The 20,531-nt window shown below is 42.5% G+C and overlaps 1 protein-coding gene across 5 annotated transcripts in view; it reads left to right on the forward strand.

The window, feature by feature from the left end:
• Positions 1-20,531, forward strand: part of POT1 (protection of telomeres 1) — a 210,110-nt gene that overhangs the window by 163,039 nt on the left and 26,540 nt on the right. For all 5 annotated transcript variants that reach the window (XR_008892655.1, XM_056573771.1, XM_056573772.1 and 2 more), the window contains 3 exons: positions 7,449-7,581; positions 7,771-7,859; positions 17,006-17,100. Coding sequence is in view for 4 of the 5 variants with exons in the window: in XM_056573771.1 (XP_056429746.1) it covers positions 7,449-7,581; positions 7,771-7,859; positions 17,006-17,100 (317 nt within the window). In the remaining variant the exon portion in view is untranslated. The remainder of the gene's footprint in view (positions 1-7,448; positions 7,582-7,770; positions 7,860-17,005; positions 17,101-20,531) is intronic.

Below are 20,531 nucleotides of genomic sequence, written 5' to 3' on the forward strand. Positions count from 1 at the left end.
ACCCATGAGGACCCCACTGCGGACACAGAGACATGAAAAAGCAAGACTACATTTTGCCAAAATGAACTTGAGTAAGCCAAAATCCTTCTGGGAAAACGTCTTGTGGACAGATGAGACCAAGATAGAGCTTTTTGGTAAAGCACATCATTCTACGGTTTACCAAAAATGGAATGAGGCCTACAAACAAAAGAACGCAGTACCTACAGTGAAATATGGTGGAGGTTCAATGATGTTTTAGGGTTGTTTTGCTGCCTCTGGCACTGGGTACCTTGAATGTGTGCAAGGCATCATGAAATCTGAGGATTACCAATGGATTTTGGGTCGCACTGTACAGCCCAGTATCAGAAAGCTGGATTTGCGTCCGAGATCTTGGGTCTTCCAGCAGGACAATGATATGTCCCAAACATATGTCAAAAAGCACCCAGAAATGGATGGCAACAAAGCGCTGGAGACTTCTGAAGTGGCCAGCAAGGAGTCCAGATCTAAATCCCATTGAACACCTGTGGAGAGATCTTAAAATTGCTGTTAGGAAAAGGCACCCTTCCAATAAGAGAGACCTGGAGCAGTTTGCAAAGAAAGAGTGGTCCAACATTCCAGCTAAGAGGTGTAAGAAGCCGGAACGACTGATTGTAGTTATTTTTTCCAAAGGGTGTGCAACCAAATATTAAGTTAAGGGCAGGGCCGGTTTTAGACTAAGTGTGGCCCTGGGCAGAAATGAAAAATGGGGCCCCCAGATTGCGTGACCAAAGATCACTATGTTGCGCCCCCTGAATTGTGCTGCATCTCGGCTAATGCGAGTAAATGAGACTGCGCTGCAAACCACAAATGGCTGTGACTACAACATGAGAAATGTAGTAATTCCATCCAGGATGAATTTGTGGCTGTGGTAATTTGGGGGTCACAATGTGACCCCATTTAGTGCAGATCAGCTCAGTTCCCCCCTTTGCAAGAGCGAAGTGCATGGACACCTGTGGAACAACAGCAACTTGTAAGGACATACGTGGTGAAATCCAGCACAAAACAGCATCATAAAATGTATGGCCACAGGAAACCACAGGGTCACAGATAGCCATACATTTTATGATGCTGTTTTAAGGGTTTAATAAACCCCCCCAAAGAGCAAGAACTGATTTGTGCTGGATTTCTGTGTGACCACATTTACCTATTTTTGCCATGTAGCCCTAACCTTATATTGTAACCTTGTTCTTTATACAGTAATAGTCACTGCACACAGATAAACAGTGATCTCAATGCTACCTATCAGTAATAGCGCCCACAAATACTATAAGGCTAAGTTCACAGACAGAATGTCCACATGGAGAATCTCCGTGCAGATATTCCGCAAACTGCAGGACACCAAAATAATATGCCGGCACTAGGACTGCACAGGAATGCAGCGTCTCATAGACAGCCATGCATTCTGTGCGGACACAGAAAATGGAATTTCCGTGCCAGAAACATCTGTGGATCCACCGGTGACCCGACCCATTTTGTGCCTCCAGCTGTTGCCACCCGTCTCACCCGCCCCTGGCCTGCTGAAAATGTTCCGAACGCTGGGGCAGTGGACTACCCCTTTAACTACGCAGCATAGTTCCCCCCCCCCAAATTAAGTTGGCGGCACAGTCCCCCCCCCCCCCCCCACATTGGGTTGGCAGCATAGTTCCCCCCCCCCCCCCCACATTAGTTTTGCAGTATAGTCCCCTCCACATTAGGTTGGCAGTATAGTTCCCCCCCCCCCCCCCCCACATAAGGTTGGCAGTATAGTTCCCCCACATTAGGTTGGCAGTATAGTTCCCCCACAGACATACAGCCTACAACCATATACAGTGTATGGCTGGAGGCTGTATGTCTATGTATTGCCCTGCTTCAGTGCTTCGACCACCGCTCCTCCTGGCTTGCCAATCCTCCCCACCCCCCTGGATCTGCCACTGATACTTACACTACCAATACTGCCAGGGCCATCTTTAATTTTGATTGGACCCTGGGCACGCAATTTTTTTTTTGCAATTACACAAAATCGCAGCAAAAAACGCAGCGAAAGTACCGCGGTTTTGCGCAAAATGGCGTATTGTTAGTAATGCCTTAAAGCTTTTCAGGGGCCCCCTTTTGGATGGGGGCCCTAGGCAATTGCCTTGGATGCCCCGCCCTAACGCCGGCCCTGGTTAAGGGTGCCAATAAATTTGTCCAGCCCATTTTTGGAGTTTGGTGTGACATTATGTCCAATTTTTTTTTTTTCTCCCTTTTTTGGTTTAGTTCCAATACACACAAAGGGAATAAACACGTGTATAGCGAAACATGTGTTACTGCAACTCTTTTCTGTGAGAAATACTTAATTTTCTTGAAAAATTTCAGGGGTGCCAACATTTACAGCCATGACTGTATGACTTTTATAACACTTTTTAAAGTTTTTTTTTTCTAGGACGTGATATTGACCAAAAATCAGCAATTTTGGCATTTAGAATTTTTTTTTCGTTTTACGCCTTTGCAGGTTTACACCATGCAGCATCAGAAACATTATACTTTAATAGTTACGACAATTATGGACACAGCGATACCAAATTTGTCGTGTTTTTTTCTTTGAGAAGGTGGGTGATTTGAACTTTTATTTTTTTAAACTTGTTTGACACATTTTATGGCCCATCATTAGATGGCTTACATATATCAATGTAATGCTGCTGCATTACATTGATCTATGTTTTCGATGCACAGTTGCTAAGGGCTGCCTACGACAGCCTTAGGCTAAGTTTCCACTTGTTTTTTTTCTTGCAGTTTTTTTGGAAAACTGCCACTGCAGTTCTTGAGCCAAAGCCAGAAGTGGATCCAAAATGGAGGAGAAGTGTAAGTCCTTCCTTTTTATGTCCTATTCCTTTTGAATACATTTCTGGCTTTGGCTCAAAAACTGCAGTGGCAGATATCCAAAAACTGCCAGGAAAAAAAAAAGTGGAAACTTAGCCTTAAGCAATCGTTGATCCACCGAGGACCAGGAAGAACGGGTAAGTCCCTGTTTTTCCCCAGCAACCCATCTGCAGCCCTCAATTATATTGCAGAGCTGGAGATGGGTCCCCTAGACCCCAGGGATTACTGGCATTTCATGTTTAAATGTGATCGTTATTTATAATGACATTTAGACTTTTAACCTCTTAAGGACTCGGCATACCTGTACGCCCTGAGCTCGGTCCCGGTGTGAAAAACTGGGTCCCGCATCACACCGGGTTGGTCCCGGCTGCTAACGATAGCCGGGATCCTGGGCTAACAGCGCGCGGCACCGATCGTTGTGCCGCGCGCTGTTAACCCTTCAGACGCGGCGATCAAAGTTGACCGCGGTGTCTGAAAACGAAAGTAAACGCTTCCCGGCAGCTCAGTCGGGCTGATCGGGACATCAAGATTAAATCGCGATCTTCCGATCAGCTGGGGCGCAGGCCTCCTTACCTCTCTCCGCGGCGTCCGATCGTCGATTGATTGCTCCAAACCTGAGCCACAGGCTTGAGCAATCAAGCCCCTATCTGACTGATCCGTGCAAAGCTATGGCTTTGCAGGGATCAGCATAAGAGATCAGTGTGTGCAGTGTTATAGGTCCCTATGGGAGCTATAACACTGCAAAAAAAAAGTTAACAAAGGTCATTTAACCACTTCCCTAATAAGTTTGAATCACCCCCCTTTTCCCATTAAAAAAAGCTGTGTAAATAAAAATAAAAATGAACATATGTGGTATCACCGTGTGCATAAATATCCGAACTATAAAATTAATTATTAATTAAACTGCATGGTCAATGGCGTACGCGCAAAAAAAATTCCAAAGTCCAAAATAGCGTATTTTTGCTCACTTTTTATATCATAAAAAAATGAATAAAAAGCGATCAAAAAGTCCGATCAACACAAACATGGTACCGATAAAAACTTCAGAACACGCCGCAAAAAATTAGCTCCATACCGGCCCGTACGGGGAAATATAAAAAAGTTACAGGGGTCAGAATAACAATTTTAAACGTACAACTTTTTCTGCATGTAGTTATGATTTTTTTCAGAAGTGCAACAAAATCAAACCAATATAAGTAGGGTATCATTTTAATCGTATGGACCTACAGAATAAAGATAAGGTGTAATTGTGACCAAAAAATGCACTGCGTAGAAACGGAAGCCCCCAAAATTTACAAAATGAAATGTTTTCTTCAATTTTGTTGCACAATGATTTTTTTTCTGTTTTGCCGTGGATTTTTTGGTAAAATGACTAATGTCACTGCAAAGTAGAATTGGTGGTGCAAAAAATAAGCCATCATATGGATTTTTAGGTGCAAAATTGAAAGCGTTATGATTTTTGGAAGGTGATGAGGAAAAAAATGAAAATGCAAAAACGGAAAAACGCTGAGTCCTTAAGGTGTTAAATGACAGACAATGGAGCCAGCTCCGATGTCTGTCATTACCGCCAGATGTCAGCTGCATCATATTCCCCTCACCTGACCCATGATGATCCGTTTTGTTATAGGTCAGGAAGGGGTTAAAGCGTACCTGTGAGATCCCACAAAAAAAGTTACTAATCCTGACCATGTACATCTTTTTATGCTTTTATCACCTATATTTATTATAAAAAATACCTATTTTTCATTAGCTCACAGTGTTAGAAACCCTCTCAGGGGAAGGGGGCATGTCCCCTCCCTTGTGTTTGTGGGATTGGTGTGTCTGCTCATGCCTTGTCCATGAGTTATCTCTTGTCCATGACTCATGGACAAGCTGATGTTGCTGCAGGACTGGTTAGTGTCCCAGTAGGTATGGGAACCCCTAGTGGTGGGATTTTCAGGAGGTGTTTTCTTTATTAAATATTCAAAAAATGTAAACAATAATATTACAGAAGGTCTTTCATTTTCATCAGTAACAACATATAAAAAGGATATTTATTTCAAGGTAGAGTATTTATTGCAATATCAGAAATATTGTGTACCGTATATACTCGCATATAAGCAGAGTTTTTCAGCACGATTTTTGGTGCTGAAAACGCCCCCCTCGGCTTATACTCAAGTGAACTCTCCGCCTGTCAATCCCTTCTCGGTGGTCTTCAACCTGTGGACCTCCAGATGTTGCAAAACTACAACTCCCAGCAAGCTGGGTGTTGTAGTTTTGAAGCCTCTGGAGGTCCGCAGGTTGAAGACCACTGCGGCCTACGTCATCATCTGGAGTAGTGACGTTGCCTTGACAACGACGCACAGGGACGTTCATGCGCAACGTCCCTGTGCGTCGTCGTCAAGGCAACAGGAGGACCAGGAGGCAGCGCTTGCTTGCAGCGCTGGGCTCATAATTAATTTGGGGGGGGGGGGGGGGGGGGTACCATTATATACCGTGGAACCACCATAAGTTACAAAAAAATACCACGATACACATATTTGGCCATACCGCCCAGCCCTACTGTTAACAGTATTTAACTTTGGAAATAGTATTATATTGAGGAGCAGGTCTTATACAATAGTATCACCTACTGCAGCATTGTGTCTATGTGGAAGCAGCTCCAACATTCTTTTGTGTCTCCTCTGTGTAACTTTATTTTTTTAACAATTAACTTTATTAACTGTTATGTTTGTTTTTTTTAACAGTCAACTTTATTTATGTCACCTATAGACAGAAAGTAGGATTTAGGTGAATCAACCATAAGAATTATTGTTATTATTGTAACACTGTTGTGAACTGAATGCCAGGGGTCACATATATGTGTTTTATTTGTGCGGAAGTTCACATGACTGATGACATGTTGAGTCCTGTCATTTAGCCCATGGGTGTATTACCCTATACAAATTTATGGGTTTTACGGTACAAAGACTGGGGTTACTACACTGGTATAGGAATGGTACATGAACAGAATTTTTAATACATGGACTGCACACGTGTACCAGCTTTGTGCATTAGAGACAGGCCCAAGCATCCCTGCTTCCATGTTGGGTACCACCTCAATTGCGCAAAGCCGTCTAATAACAGGTCTATCTCCGCAACCGAACCACAGGTCCGGATTATACCTTATTTTAATCTTGTTCAGCCTCACTATAGGGGAGATTCATTAAGACCTGTGCTGAGAAAAAGTTGACCAGTTGCCCATAGCAACCAATCAGATTGCTTCCTTTCTTTTTTAAAGGCCTTTAAAAAAAAAAAAAAAAAAATCAATGAAACAATCTTATTGGTTGCTATGGGCAACTGGTCAACTTTTCCTCTGGACAAGTTTTAATAAATCTCCCCCTATAATTTTGTGTATTGGGTTTAGTGCAACTGAACCAGCTGTCAGTCTTCCTTCAAAGGGACTTTGACAGCAGGGTCACTCACATTAGCCTCAGTATACATGTAGGTAGTGCTAGTGACCCTATTTCTAACACTTCTTAGGCCGAGGTTCACATCACGTTTTCAGCCATACGGGAGCGCATACGGCTGGGATACGGGAGCGCCCGATTTTAGCTCCTCCCAGCCGTATGCGGTCCCGTATGGCTAAAAACGTGATGTGAACCCAGCCTTACCGTATCAAAAACAGCGCAGCCGTTCAGGAGATGTTCATATTGTTGCTAATATATTTACTTATCTGCACTCAAGGCGGCCTGCTACAGTATGGGCAATGCTTTTTTCCGCCCATTCCAGCGATAGCCTCATCCCCTTTGTCAAATAACTCCACACCTTTCATAAATATACATTCCTCTTTCCCCAACAGATCTGTAAAGGGGGTAGGGCTATCACTGGAATGGGCAGGAGAAAGTGTTACACATGCAACAGCAGCCCACTTCCATTGCAGATAAAAAGAAAATACCATATTAGCAACAAGATGAATATCTTCTGACAGGATGCACTGATTTTCACCCAGTAAGAAGGGTTAGAAACAGGTATATTCAGGTTAGTGCAGGTGACCCTGCTATCTGTTTCTCTTTAATATAACACATTGGCTCTGATTCACTATTGTTGTGCACCAAAATGTGTTGCATTGCGCCATAAATTGTCTGTGCCAGAATTTGCGCCAAAAAGTAAAAAAAATTAAATAAAAAAAGCAAAAAACCCTCCACACAAAGAGTCATATTCCAAACATTTTTGAAAAATCCTAACATATTTACTATGGTTTCCACAAATAATGTAGTGGATTTTAGTTCTGGAAAACCTCGCATCTCAGAGCAGTTGTAAAAAACCAAAACTTAGGGAAACATTAGTAAATACCGTGGAAAAAAAACTTGGCGTGAAACAAAACCCACAAAGAAAACTACGCTCCACTCTTAGTAAATCAGGGACATTCGTTTTTGTTTGTTTTTTATAGCTGCTAACCTATTTTATGGTTGTTTTGTTTTGATTTTACAGTGTGTGAATATAGTCTTGAAAAGACAGCTCTTATTGTATATTTGTAACTGACAAAACTATGTCTGAGGAATCATACAGTAGAGTCTCTTTAGGAATAGTTGTGGCATTTACATACAATACTTATCTTCTGTTTATTTCAGGTGGATCTTTTAGGGAGCTGTGTAAGCTGTCATGTCATTTTAACACTATAATACCTGTGAAATCTAAAGAAGAACATTTGGAAATAGACCTATCAGCTCCATTTATTATTCAAGGCAACAAATGGCTTTATGGGTATGTTGATCTTGAGTGGAATAATGCAAGCTGTTTTATGTGGTATATATTTCCTTTGTAAATTTTAGGGTCTTACAGCCTGTTAGGAAAGTGGAAAATAAAGAATAGTGTTTGGCTAATACATGAAATTCATTAACATGTATTCTTTTTATTAATTAAATGCCAGTGTTATATTGTTTTCGGTTATAGGTGCATCAAGTGCTCTAATATTAAGCCAGTGGAGGAGCTGAAGTCTTTATCTGTAGAAGTGGGATGGAATGCTGTAGAAATAGCAAAAGGTAAAATGAATTTCTGACCTTGGGATTATATTTCTTATATTCTTATTTTGATCTGTATTTGTGGCTCAAGACCAGATTTCTGTTACTGTATCTCTGTGTACTGTACAGTTGGCCAAAAGCTATTAAGCTATTATAATGAAGTGCTCTTAAAGGAGTTCTCATTTATTTAAAACAAGCATATGATGCTCATACTTTACGTATTAAAAAATTAAAACCGTGGACTACAGCCACCTTGACAGTACGGTTTGTTTAATCCATTATTCATCATCAAGTCGTCTTGAATGCACTATATGTACTTGAGCAGCACAGTTTATACAGCTGAGGCCCCCAAAATCTGCTCTTAGGGACTACACTGCACAAACTTTTAGTACATCCTGTCCTTGTAATAAGGTTGTTTATCATCGCTGACAACCCATGTAATTATTGAATTTGGAGGAGTGACACAATAGGTGCATGATTTTATTTGGGGAATCTGCCCCTTTTGTTGAAGTGAGGGATATTAATAAGGCTGCATAGAACTGCCACTCAAGCATTATGTAATCCAATCTACAGGGTGGGCCATTTATATGGATACACCTTAATAAAATGGGAATGGTTGATGATATTAACTTCCTGTTTGTGGCACATTAGTATATGTGAGGGTGGGAAACTTTTCAAGATGGGTGGTGACCATGGCGGCCATTTTGAAGTCGACCTTTTTGAATCCAACTTTTGTTTTTTCAATAGGAAGAGGGTCATGTGACACCTCAAACTTATTGGGAATTTCAGAAGAAAACAATGATGTGCTTGGTTTTAACGTAATGTTATTCTTTAATGAGTTATTTACAACTTTCTGACCACTTATAAAATGTGTTCAATGTGCTGCCCCTTGTGTTGGATTGTCAATGCGACCCTCTTCTCCCACTCTTCACACACTGATAGCAACACCGCAGGCAAAATGCTAGCACAGGCTTCCAGTATCCGTAGTTTCAGGTGCTGCACATCTCGTATCTTCACAGCATAGACAATTGCCTTCAGATGACCCCAAAGATAAAAGTCTAAGGGGTCAGATCGGGAGACCTTGGGGGCCATTCAACTGGCCCACAACGACCAATCCACTTTCCAGGAAACTGTTCATCTAGGAATGCTCGGACCTGACGCCCATAATGTGGTGGTGCACCATCTTGCTGGTAAAACTCAGGGAATGTGCCAGCTTCAGTGCATAAAGAGGGAAACACATAATCATGTAGCAATTTCGTATATCCAGTGGCCTTGAGGTTTCCATTGATGAAGAATGGCCCCACTATCTTTGTACCCCATATACCACACCATACCATCAATTTTTGTGTTCCAACAGTCTTAGAGGGATCTATCCAATGTGGGTTAGTGTCAGACCAATAGCGGTGGTTTTGTTTGTTAACTTCACCATTCACATAAAAATTTGCCTCATCACTGAACAAAATCTTCTGCATAAACTGAGGGTCCTGTTCCAATTTTAGTTTTGCCCATTCTGCAGCACCTGAAATTACGGATACTGGAAGCCTGTGCTAGCATTTCTCCTGCCATGTTGCTATTAGAGTGGGAGAAGAGTTTTGCATTGACAATCCAACACAAGGGGCAGTACATTGAACACATTTTATAAGTGGTCAGAAACTTGTAAAAAAAACTCATGAAATAATAAAGTTATGTTAAAACCAAGCACATCATTGTTTTTCCTGTGAAATTCCCAATAAGTTTGATGTGTCACATGACCCTCTTCCTATTGAAAAAAAGTTGGATTCAAAATGGCCGACTTCACCACCCATCTTGAAAAGTTTCCCCCCTTCACATATACTAATTTGCCACAAACAGGAAGTTAATATCACCAACCATTCCCATTTTATTAAGGTGTATCCATATACCGTATTTATCGGCGTATAACACGCACTTTTAAAACTTTAATTCAAGGCAAAAAGTCTGCCTGCGTGTTATACACCGATAAATCTTTTTGTCACTGATTTAAAGTGGTCGCAGCAGCGGCTGCTTGTTTAGGATTAGCAGCCTGGCCGCGGCCATTTTAAATCAGTGACCAGCGCGCGGCTCCCCCTTTGTTTTTTTTTACATTTTCCTTCTTTTCCCCTCTGCTTTTTATTGTATTGTATATTTTTTTTTTATCTTCGTTACCTAGCCGCGCTCGGCAGGCCAGGTCCGGTGTCGGCTGCGGTCAGTGAAGCCGGATGAGTGATGTCCTCTGCTAGCTCCGCTGCACAAGATCAGGGACGTCCCTCATTCAATGCTGCTGCCGCTGTGACTATTCTAAGGTGGCTGCGGTTAGGCTGCCAGCGGCGACCACACTGACCAGCGGCGGATGCAGCGAATGATGAGTGACGTCCCTGATGCTGTGCAGCCGTCAGAGTACGTCACTCATCCAGCTTCACTGACTGCAGCCCGCAAGACTCGACACCGGACCTGGCCTGCCGAGCGAGGCTAAGTAAGGAAGATGGGAAAAATTTATATATCAAAAACGGAGGGAAAGGGGATGATGAAAAGGGGGCATGATGTGAGGGGGGCAAGATGTGAGGGGGGCAAGATGAGAGGGGGCATGGTGAGAAGGGGGCATGATGAGAAAGGGGCAAGATGAGAGGGCATGGTGAGAAGGGGGCATGATGAGAAAGGGGCAAGATGAGAGGGGGCATGGTGAGAGGGGGCATGGTGAGAGGGGGCATGGTGAGAGGGGGCATGGTGAGAGGGGGCATGGTGAGAAGGGGGCATGTTGAGAGGGGGCATGGTGAGAAGGGGGCATGGTGAGAGGGGGGCATGATGAGAGGGGGGTGGGGGAATGATAATACAGTGGGGAATGATGAGAGGGTAAATGTGGGTGTAAATGTGGCACATGGGCTGATAAAAGGGGAGGAATGATGTGGCACTGGAAGGGGGAACCAAACTGAAGTTCAGGCAAAATCAAAGTTAGAGGGATGATATGGCATTTAGTCTTTCATTTATCTTATATGTATTTATTTTTTTTTTACTTAAATTTCCCTATTAAAATGAGGGCGCGTGTTATACGCCAGTGCGTGTTATACACCGATAAATATGGTAAATGGCCCACCCTGTAGATATAGAGAGTGATGTGATGAGCATAACAATGCAACCAGGTAAAGTTCTGTTGTTAAAGAAATTAGTTATCAAGGTTTTCCTATACATGCTAGGAGCAAGTCTAATGGGCCAAATCAGTTCGTGCCACAAAATGGGTGCAGCACTAGAGAAGGTCCTAGAGACAAGGATGGGAGTTGTAGATGATTGGCTAAGTGAGAAGCATGACTGGTTTGGTAAACAGGGATGAAAGGAGAGATATATACATATCTCTCCTTGTATAGCACATGATTTGTTACAAGTAGTGCACTGAAGCAACTTACCATAAGACACACCTAAGTTTTAGAGGAGGAGAACAAGAAAAAAATATTCTAAACCAAACCCTCCTTGTGGCCAGCAGGACCCCCCTTTGTAAATAGCAGGACCCCCGTGTAAACAGCATGACCCGTGCAACAACTAAGTAGGTGCCTTAAAATATAGCTTTTAATTTAATTATACTAAAATTCACACAAAATAATAAAGACTAAGGTGTGTGTATCAAAGGTGAACCTACCCCCAAAATAGGAAACTACTGAAAGGGGACTAGAGATGCAACTCCCCGGTTATCGCATGACAGTTATAAGTTACTGTACACCAGATAATACAGACAAAAGACCCCTTTTATAGCAAAGTACCCAACGTGTTTCTGTTCATAAAGAACTTCATCAGGGATAAATCAAAATACAGAGGTAAAAATAGCGATGTAGGTGTAGAACAATAGATGTAGGTGTCAGAACCAATCAAAAAAAATGCAGCAATAGGCCCAGTCATATTAAAAATTTAGAGTAGATTAGCAGCTGTGCGGTACAAATTGCATATATGAATCCCTGGCAGGAATGATAACCTGCTTGTGGGGAATACCAATTAACAGGGAAATGCCACCTGACCCCTATCCTCAGCATATCAGAACCATGTCACAGGGGTAGGGGGTCCCACCTGAAAAAAACAACACAAATAAATGCACTCAATAAATATAAAAGATGAGATGCTTATTGCTTACCAGATCCGAGATAAACATATAGTGAAAACTGTACGCGCATAGTGCTGTATAAGGGCTGATATAATGCTGCCTAAAAACAAAAACCATGTCGGATAGTTATGTAAGGTCACGAATGACTGACACTACACAGACCGCAAAGATTGAACTATGTTCAGCAGTACTTACTAGGTAGAAGCGAGATGAGCTCTGCAATGGCAGAGTGCCCTTACCATGCCGGGGAGCGCGCGCCAAATGAGCGCGCCGGCATCTGTTAAATAGAGCAACGCTTCCGGGTTACATCACATGAGCGGCTCCCACGTGACGCCCTAAGTAGGAGCAGTCTGGGCAACAGAGCCGAGTGGCTCCGAAGTAAGCCGATGTGTAATGACTAAGGCTGTCTGTGAGTAGCAATACAGAAAGGAAAACTGATTTACTGGCAGGAACGTATCAGCGATAATAGAGGCACTGCGCCGGGGAGGACAGGGGGACATAGTGATAAAAAATGAAACCATGATAGGATAATAGAAGGTACTAAATGATAGATAATAACTAAAGGGAATGTAAATAATGAAATGTAGTGAGCTAGTTGAAAAAATCCAAAAAGAAATAAATATATATGAAATAAAAGATGATATAGAGATAGCAAAAAAAGAGGGGGGGGGGGTGAAAATATGAATAACAAATGGGGTATAAATGAGGAAAAATAATGAAAGGAGGGGGTATGAATGAGGAAATATAATAAAGCCTAATATATATAATCTGAATGGGCTATCCTGTGTTAATAAATGGCAGAGGACCAGGTAATTCGCATATAGAGGTTGACATAAAGTATAGTAATAGTAACTAAAACTGTACAGCTAGGGCCACTGTATGTATATAAATAATGCAGAAGAATAAGGTGGTAGTTTAACCTGAGACCCACCCAACCTGGTAGGGAGGAGGAAATGTAACTGGGCCTAGGAGCCTAACCTGACCCTATAGACCCCATTACGGCAGCCCTAAGCCTCAACGGCATTGATGCCCTAAAAAGGGCGGTATCGTAAATCAGGAGCCTCCTACTACAACCTAAATGCCCTTACTCTAGGGAGGGAACTAGGACAATCGGCTCACTAAGGCTGTCACTATCTGCCTAAACAAGACCACCCGTATAGAGAGAGGAGGGGGGTCTCAGTAACAGACCACCAATAATTAATTATAAAACTACAAAAATGGGGCAAAGGAGAGCTGTTCATTAATGCCACAAATGAAGGTGGCAACATAGACAATGGCCCTAGAACTACAGTTAATGAAGTCATAAATCCAGAAAACTTGTCCTGTCCTGGTATCCTGAAAAAAACTGGTCCTCTTTACATTTGTGCAGCCCTTGCAATGCCCACAGCGAAAGCACCCTGGTGTAGAGTGTTCATTCAACCAAGTAGTACTTAGTGGTGTAGATAAATGGGAATGGACTAGTGTGTCCCCTAAACTCCTCCCCCTCCGAAACGTAATTGCAGGTCTGTCGCCCACTACCTCCGCAAGATCTGGGTCGAGTTGGAGAAAATGCCAGTAGTGGTTGATAATATGTCTAACTTGATGGGTCCGATTATCATAGGTCCCTATGATTCTGAGAGGTTGTTTTTCCTGGTTGTTGACCTTTAGGATTAGTAGATGTGTTCTATCCTGTTTAAAGAGCACCTGTCATCAACAAAACTTTTAATATGTTCTTCCTAATCATTAATGAAGACATATTGTAATATATCTTCATTAAAAAATATTAATATTTATGCCAGTTTTTTCATTTTATACTTTTGGCCACTAGAGGTCACTCTTCTATGCCTGGTCTGCAGGCAGCATCCTATGCTTTGCATAGTAAATGTACAGCTCTTAGGACTAAATGCTGAAGGGCACAGGTCCTTCCACAGGAAGTTCAGTGCCTGTTAATCATGCATGAGCAGCACTGTGAGCTAGAAGCCTGCACGTGCCTCTCAGAGCCCAGTCACCTCCCCCGCCCCTCAGCACCAGTTATTTTATACATTGTATCCTCTCACTGCACTCCCTGCTCTGTGTTCCCGTGTCATCTTACTTCTGTCACTGTAATAGCTCCTTCCCCTGGTTCTTCTTCCCGCCCCTCACATTATATTTGTCCAGCCATCAGCATTGACTTTTTAGTGCAGCGCTGATGGTCTGAGGAGAGAGTGTGGCACTACTTTTGTTGGCTCTGATCGGCTGCCGTCCCTCCCCTGTACATTGCTTGTATGTGCGCTCCTGGGAGGAAGCGCAGAATACAAGAAGAGGGCGGAAGCAGTCCCGGCCTGGCTTCATGTGACGTTGCGCCTGCCGGGACACGCCTCCTTTCACTCCTCTGTGAAAGAGCGCTTCTGAGCTACCGAAGATGAATATATAAAGGAATTTACATGCGGTTTACAACCGCAATAAACACAGGGATAGGCTTAGTTAGAGTTAGGGACAGATGGGCAGTGGGATTAGAGAAAGTTTAGTTGATGACAGGTGCTCTTTAAGAGCTGATTGATATGCTGCTCTTAAGACATAATCAGGATAGCCCTGTTCCAGAAACCTGGAACGTAGGTCCACCAGCCTGTCTCCTTAAATCAACTAGATCAGAGCAGTTCCTCCTAAGTCGAAGGTACTGCCCCCTCGGTATCCCCCGTTTAAGGGGGGACGGGTGGCAGGACCCCCCTTGTGGCAGCAGGACCTCCCTTGTAGTTGCTTACCGGTACTTATCACTATCGCTGCCCTGTTCTGCCGTCCGCATAATGGAGTCTATGGAGGAGCACGTGACACACACATCACTCTGCTTCCTCCGTAGCGTTACGCTGGGCGCAGGGGAGGAGGTGCAGTGACGTGTGTGTTACATGCTCCTCTATAAGACACCATTATGCAGACAGGAGAACGGGACAGCGACAGTAAAGGGGATGGAAGAACGGGGCAGCGGCATGGAGCGAAAAATACGGTATAATGAAAAACAGATTGGGCATGCTTGGCCAGCAGATTCAACTATATGCTGTAGTTGGCTGGCAACCAAGTAAAATATGAGAGAACATAGTAGATAGGGGATCTTGAATGTGACTATTAATACTTAACCCCTTCCCGCTGTGTGACGTGTATGCATATTATAGCAGGAAGGTAGTTATGTCAGAGTGTTAAGATGTTTTGGATCAGCAACCGTGACGGGAGCCAGCTGTCATACAAAGCACCCTCCGCAACTGTCAGGAGCAGAGCGCCAATCCTTACAGTTAAACCTGTAGATACCACAGTCAGTGAGACTGCCGCATCTACAGGTCTGACAGGGAAGGTGACTGCCCCTGTCACTCAGATACTCCTCGATGCAGATACTCCTCGATGGTTGCCGTGGCCACAACCTCCAAGGTCATGAATGTCAGTGTAACACACAGTGTGACGGTTGTAATATACTGCAGTAAATATGTACTTCAGTATAGCATAAAACAGCAATCAGAAGAAAAAGAAAATTCTCCTTTCCCTAAAGGGGAATAAAGCCCTATATTATGATTAAGACCCTTTGATGGGCTAAAACGCGTCACCTGTGACTACCCTGTCTTTTGTACCTACGGTGTATATGAATCAATAAAAGGAATTTATTTTACACGGGAGCAGCGCTGGACATCACTTTCTTCAAAGCCCTATGTTAGTATTAGATATTGCTGCGTCCATAACGACGTATACTATAAAACAATAAATTATCCCACACTGTAAATACTATAAAAAAAATTATGCCAGAATTGCTAATTTTGGTCATCTTGCCACCAAAAAAGAAGTGATCAAGAGTTAGCATGTAAATATAAGCCCTCATACAACTGTTAGCTGAAAAATAAAAAAGCTATATCTGTCAAAATATGGCAACACAAAAACGTGTTTTAAATTGAAGATAACAGGTCATTCATACTGCACTGTGAAATCATCAAAAACATTGACAGAATTTTTGTTTTATTTCTGTTAATACCTGCTGTGTTGCAGAAAAAAAATATTGAAATGTAAAATTTGCAAGAAAGTTAGAATGTTTACATTTTATCTGCACTTTTCCTTTATTCTTGTGACCTACATAAGGGGTTAACTTTTTTTTTTATTTTTTTTATCCTGTTGTGAATTCTTTGAGAGGTTAAGTTTTTAAAATGGGGTGATTATAGGGGTATTTTATCATCTAGGCCTTCCAATTGCTCTTCAGAAAAGAACTGTTCCCTTGAAAAATCTATTTTTGGAAATTTTCATGCCCTCAGACATCTTTAAAAATTGAAGGACATTCACCAAACAATGACAACATGAAGTTGACCTTTTGTAAATGTGAAATATTAGTTGGTTTATGTGTAGTGACTATCTTTCTTAAAAGTAGAGAGTGTTATATTTAAAAAAAAATACAAATGTGAGTTTTTCACAAATTATAGTTGGAATTGACCAAAGTTTATCCATTGCATAAATTAATGTATCACGAAAAAAAACTCTCAGAATCATTTGGATTAGTGAAAGTATCTCAAAATGTAAGATAGGCCAAGTGTGAAAAATGGTCCTTAAAGGGGTACTCCACTACTAGACATCTTATCCCCTATCCAAAGGATAAGGGATAAGATGATCACGGCGGTCCCGCCGCTGGTGACCCCCCACCCTTCACAATCTCTGCTTCGGCACCCCAGACATGCGGTGCACAGAGCGAACTTCGCTTCGTGCCGGATGACTGGTGATGTGTGGCAGAGGCTCGTGACGTCGCTACCATGTCCCCTCAATGCAAGTCTATGGGAGGGGGGTGTGACTGCCTTCATGCCCCCTCACATAGACTTGCATTGAGGGGGCGCGGTCGTGATGTCACGCGCCTCCGGCACTGCCCCCGGGTGCGGCAGGGAGATCGTGGGGGTTCCCAGTGGCGCGACCCCCACAATCAGACATCTTATCCCCTATCCTTTGGATAGGGGATAAGATGTCTAGGGGCGGAGTACCCCTTTAAGGTCCAAATAAGCCATTAAGATGTTAATTATGTGTTAAAATTTGGTAGTTTTTTATTAAATATTGTTTGATTATTGCTGAAATATAACTGTAACTTTGATAACTTTTTCTCCTGCATTGGATTTAGCTTTGGGCATTGAACTCTTAACTCATCTTTTTGTCATGAATCTCACTTTGGAAGATGAAACTGGATCTCTAAGTGCTTATTTGTGGCGGCATTCTGTGAGTATGACTTTCTGAACCTTCTTACTATGAAAATGAAAACTTGTGGGTTTTTCAATATGGCGACACAAAGCAAAACTTTTTTTAAATATGGGGGACATTTATCATTGTTAGCTTTGGTAAGCGAGTTATGTAGGCATTTATTTTATTTTTTTTGCTTTGTGTTTGCTTATGTATGACATATTTATCATACTATCACAGGGGGGTTGATACATTTGGCTCACATAAGCAAAAAACAATAAAAACACTTTGGAATACCATTTTCTTAGCCCACATAAGCAAAAAAAAATGTGTGTGTGTTTATAAAATTTTTTTTACCACTTTTTTCCCCTAAATGTACTAACTGATTTTTTTCATTTCTGATTCGTCTATCCTGTGGGCTACTTCAGATTTGGTGGACTACGATGACCAGCGTATTTTTTTTTTTTATATTAACAACATTTTGTAACGAGGGCTTGTGGGGGAGTGTTTTTGGAATAAAAGTTTTTTAAATATGTTTTTATTTTTTTTTTTATTTACTTTACAGGCTTAGTAGTGGAAGCCGTCTTATAGACGGAGTCCATTACTAAGCTAGGGCTTAGTGTTAGTCCCCAAAACAGCTAGCACTAATCCCCAATTATTACCCCGATACCCACAGCCACAGGGGTGTCTGGAAGAGCCGGTACCAACAGCGGGGAGCATCAAAAATTGTCGCTCTTGGGCCTAAGCGGTAACAGGCTTACATTATTGGCTTTGGAGGGCCAGTAACAATGGACTTTGCCCACCCTGGTAATGTCGTCAGACAAATACCAACCAAGCAGCAACAGCCTGACATTACTAGGGTGGGCGAGGATCATTGTTACTGGCCCTCCCCAGCCTAAATAATGCCAGCCGGTTACTGCCTAGGCCCAGGAGCGCCCTATTTGATGCTCCGGGCCTGTTGGTGGCGGCTCTTCCTGGCACCCCTGAAATAAAAGTTTAAAAAACTTTTATTCCAAAAAACACTCCCCACAAGCCCTCGTTAACCATTTATTAACATTAAAAAAAACACACTGGTCATCGTAGTAGTCCAAAGGATACACAGATCTAAAATGAGAAGGAACAAAAACCAAGGAAAATAGGTTAGTACATTTATTGTAACCCACCCGCACATTTCCCGCCCGCACCGCATGACAACTCCCAGCATGCCCTTACAGTAAGGACATAATGGATGTTGTAGTCTTGCAGCAGTACTGGGGGGAGATGCGCAAGCGGGTGACAAGCTTGTCACCTGCTCCGACTGCATGACTACAACTCCAAGCATGCCCTTACAGTAAGGACATGCTGGGAGTTGTAGTAGTGTTGCGTGGGCGGGAGATGTGCTGGTGAAAAGTAAGAGTCGCACAAAAAGTCTCACCTGCGACTTTTTGTGCGCCTTTTTGCACAGCTTCGCTCCCCGACCACCCGCCCCCATCTACCACCCACCCGCTAGCTATTGCAGGATCACAATTCCCAGCATGCCTTTACAGATAGGACATGCTGGGAGTTGTAGTCCCGACACCTTGCAGGCAGGTGGTAGATTTGAGTGGGTGCCAGGGAGCGGAGCTGTGCAAAAAGTCTCACGTGCGACTTTTTGAAAATGCTGTCATAGGTAAGTTTGTAAGCCAGGTCTGACCATGCTTAAATTTCTGACTTTTATTTGCTTATGTGCGACTTTCGCAATGAGAAATCCTGGACCACTGAAAATTGCTTAGGTAGAGCAGATTAGTATTTTTTGCTTACCCACAAAAGTCTTTTGTAAACAAAAAAGATGCTTAAATCCCTTGATAAATCTCCCTCTATATCTTTTAAAAGTAAAACAACAAAAAATGTAAATTTCCAGACTCTGCTGTAAGAATGATCTTGTTTATTCTTTAAAATCCGCTCAGATATACGTTGCAGTCTAGGTAGACGTTGAATGGCTGAGCTGTCCTAGTGCCAACTGATTCAGTCAGCGTCCGCTGCAGATGAAATCTCCACCTGGAATATTTTATGTTAGAGATTTCATAGTGTGAACCCGGCCTTAAAGGGATACTCCGGTGAAAACCTTTTTTCTTTTAAATCAACTGGTGGCAGAAAGTTAAACATATTTGTAAATTACTTCCATTAAAAAAATCTTAATCCTTCCTGTACTTATTAGCTGCTGAATACTACAGAGGAAATTCTTTTCTTTTTGGAATGCTCTCTGATGACATCACAAGCACAGTTCTCTCTGCTGACGTTATTATAATAATAATGATGCTTTATTTATTGTTGTCCGTAGTGGGATTTGAACCCAAGTCCCCAGCACTGCAAGGCAGCAGTGCTAACCACTGAGCCACCATGCTGCCCTTACCATATATCTGCTATGCATGGTTGCTAAAATGGAAAGAGATGTCAGCAGAGAGCACTGGGCTCGTGATGTCATCAGTGTTCCAAGAAAGGAATTTGCTCTGTAGCATTCAGCAGCTAATAAGTACTGGAAGGATTAAGATTTTTTAATAGAAGTAATTTACAAATATGTTTAACTTTCTGCCACCAGTTGATTTAAAAGAAAAAAGGTTTTCACCGGAGTACCCCTTTAAGCAACTATGCCTTCACACTCTACCATTCTTCTGAACTTTTGACATCTCATAGTTCTGGGTGCAGAGACCCTCATCAATCACTACAGGGAGAAGTGCTCAGTTGAGCATTTGTCTCCTTGATGCAGATGATTTTTATAGAAATTCTCTTTTTTGACATGTTAAACATTTTTTCTGTAAATGACAGTAACCATTTAAATCTAGAGAAAGGGAAGAAGGCGCCTCATGTGCGGGATCAGCAGATCTTGTGAGTGGGGGGAAGGGAGGTAATCCCAAGCCGCTTACCAAGGTTGGTTGTGCGCCCACACACAACAAGGTTTAGCGTGAAGTGTACAAGTTGGTCCACTTCAGCCCTCCTTAATAGAGTAAAAACGAGGATAAGGTGACCATAAAAGCAGGAGTTTTGACCGGCGCAGAAAGGAACCGTCAGCAGGCAGGATAAAATCAAGGGATTTATTAAATGCAACGCGTTTCGCTGCGCATGCGCAGCTTCTTCAGGCATGAAGAAACTGCGCATGCGCAGCGAAACGCGTTGCATTTAATAAATCCCTTGATTTTATCCTGCCTGCTGACGGTTCCTTTCTGCGCCGATTAAAACTCCTGCTTTTATGCTCACCTTATCCTCGTAGTAACCATTTAAAGGGAACTCCAGTGGAAACAAAAACTGTTTTCAGATCAACTGGTGCCAAAAAGTTAAACAGATTTGTAAATTACTTCTATTTAAAAACCTTAATCCATCCAATACTTATCAGATGCTTTATACTACAGTGGATGTTGTTTAGTTCTTACTCTGTCCATGTCAGGAACTGTCCAGAGCAAGAGCAAATCCCCATAGCAAACCTATCATGCTCTGGACAGTTCCTGACACTGACA

Source organism: Hyla sarda, chromosome 4 (genome assembly GCF_029499605.1).
Source record: "Hyla sarda isolate aHylSar1 chromosome 4, aHylSar1.hap1, whole genome shotgun sequence".
In the NCBI taxonomy this organism is placed as follows: Eukaryota; Metazoa; Chordata; class Amphibia; order Anura; family Hylidae; genus Hyla; species Hyla sarda.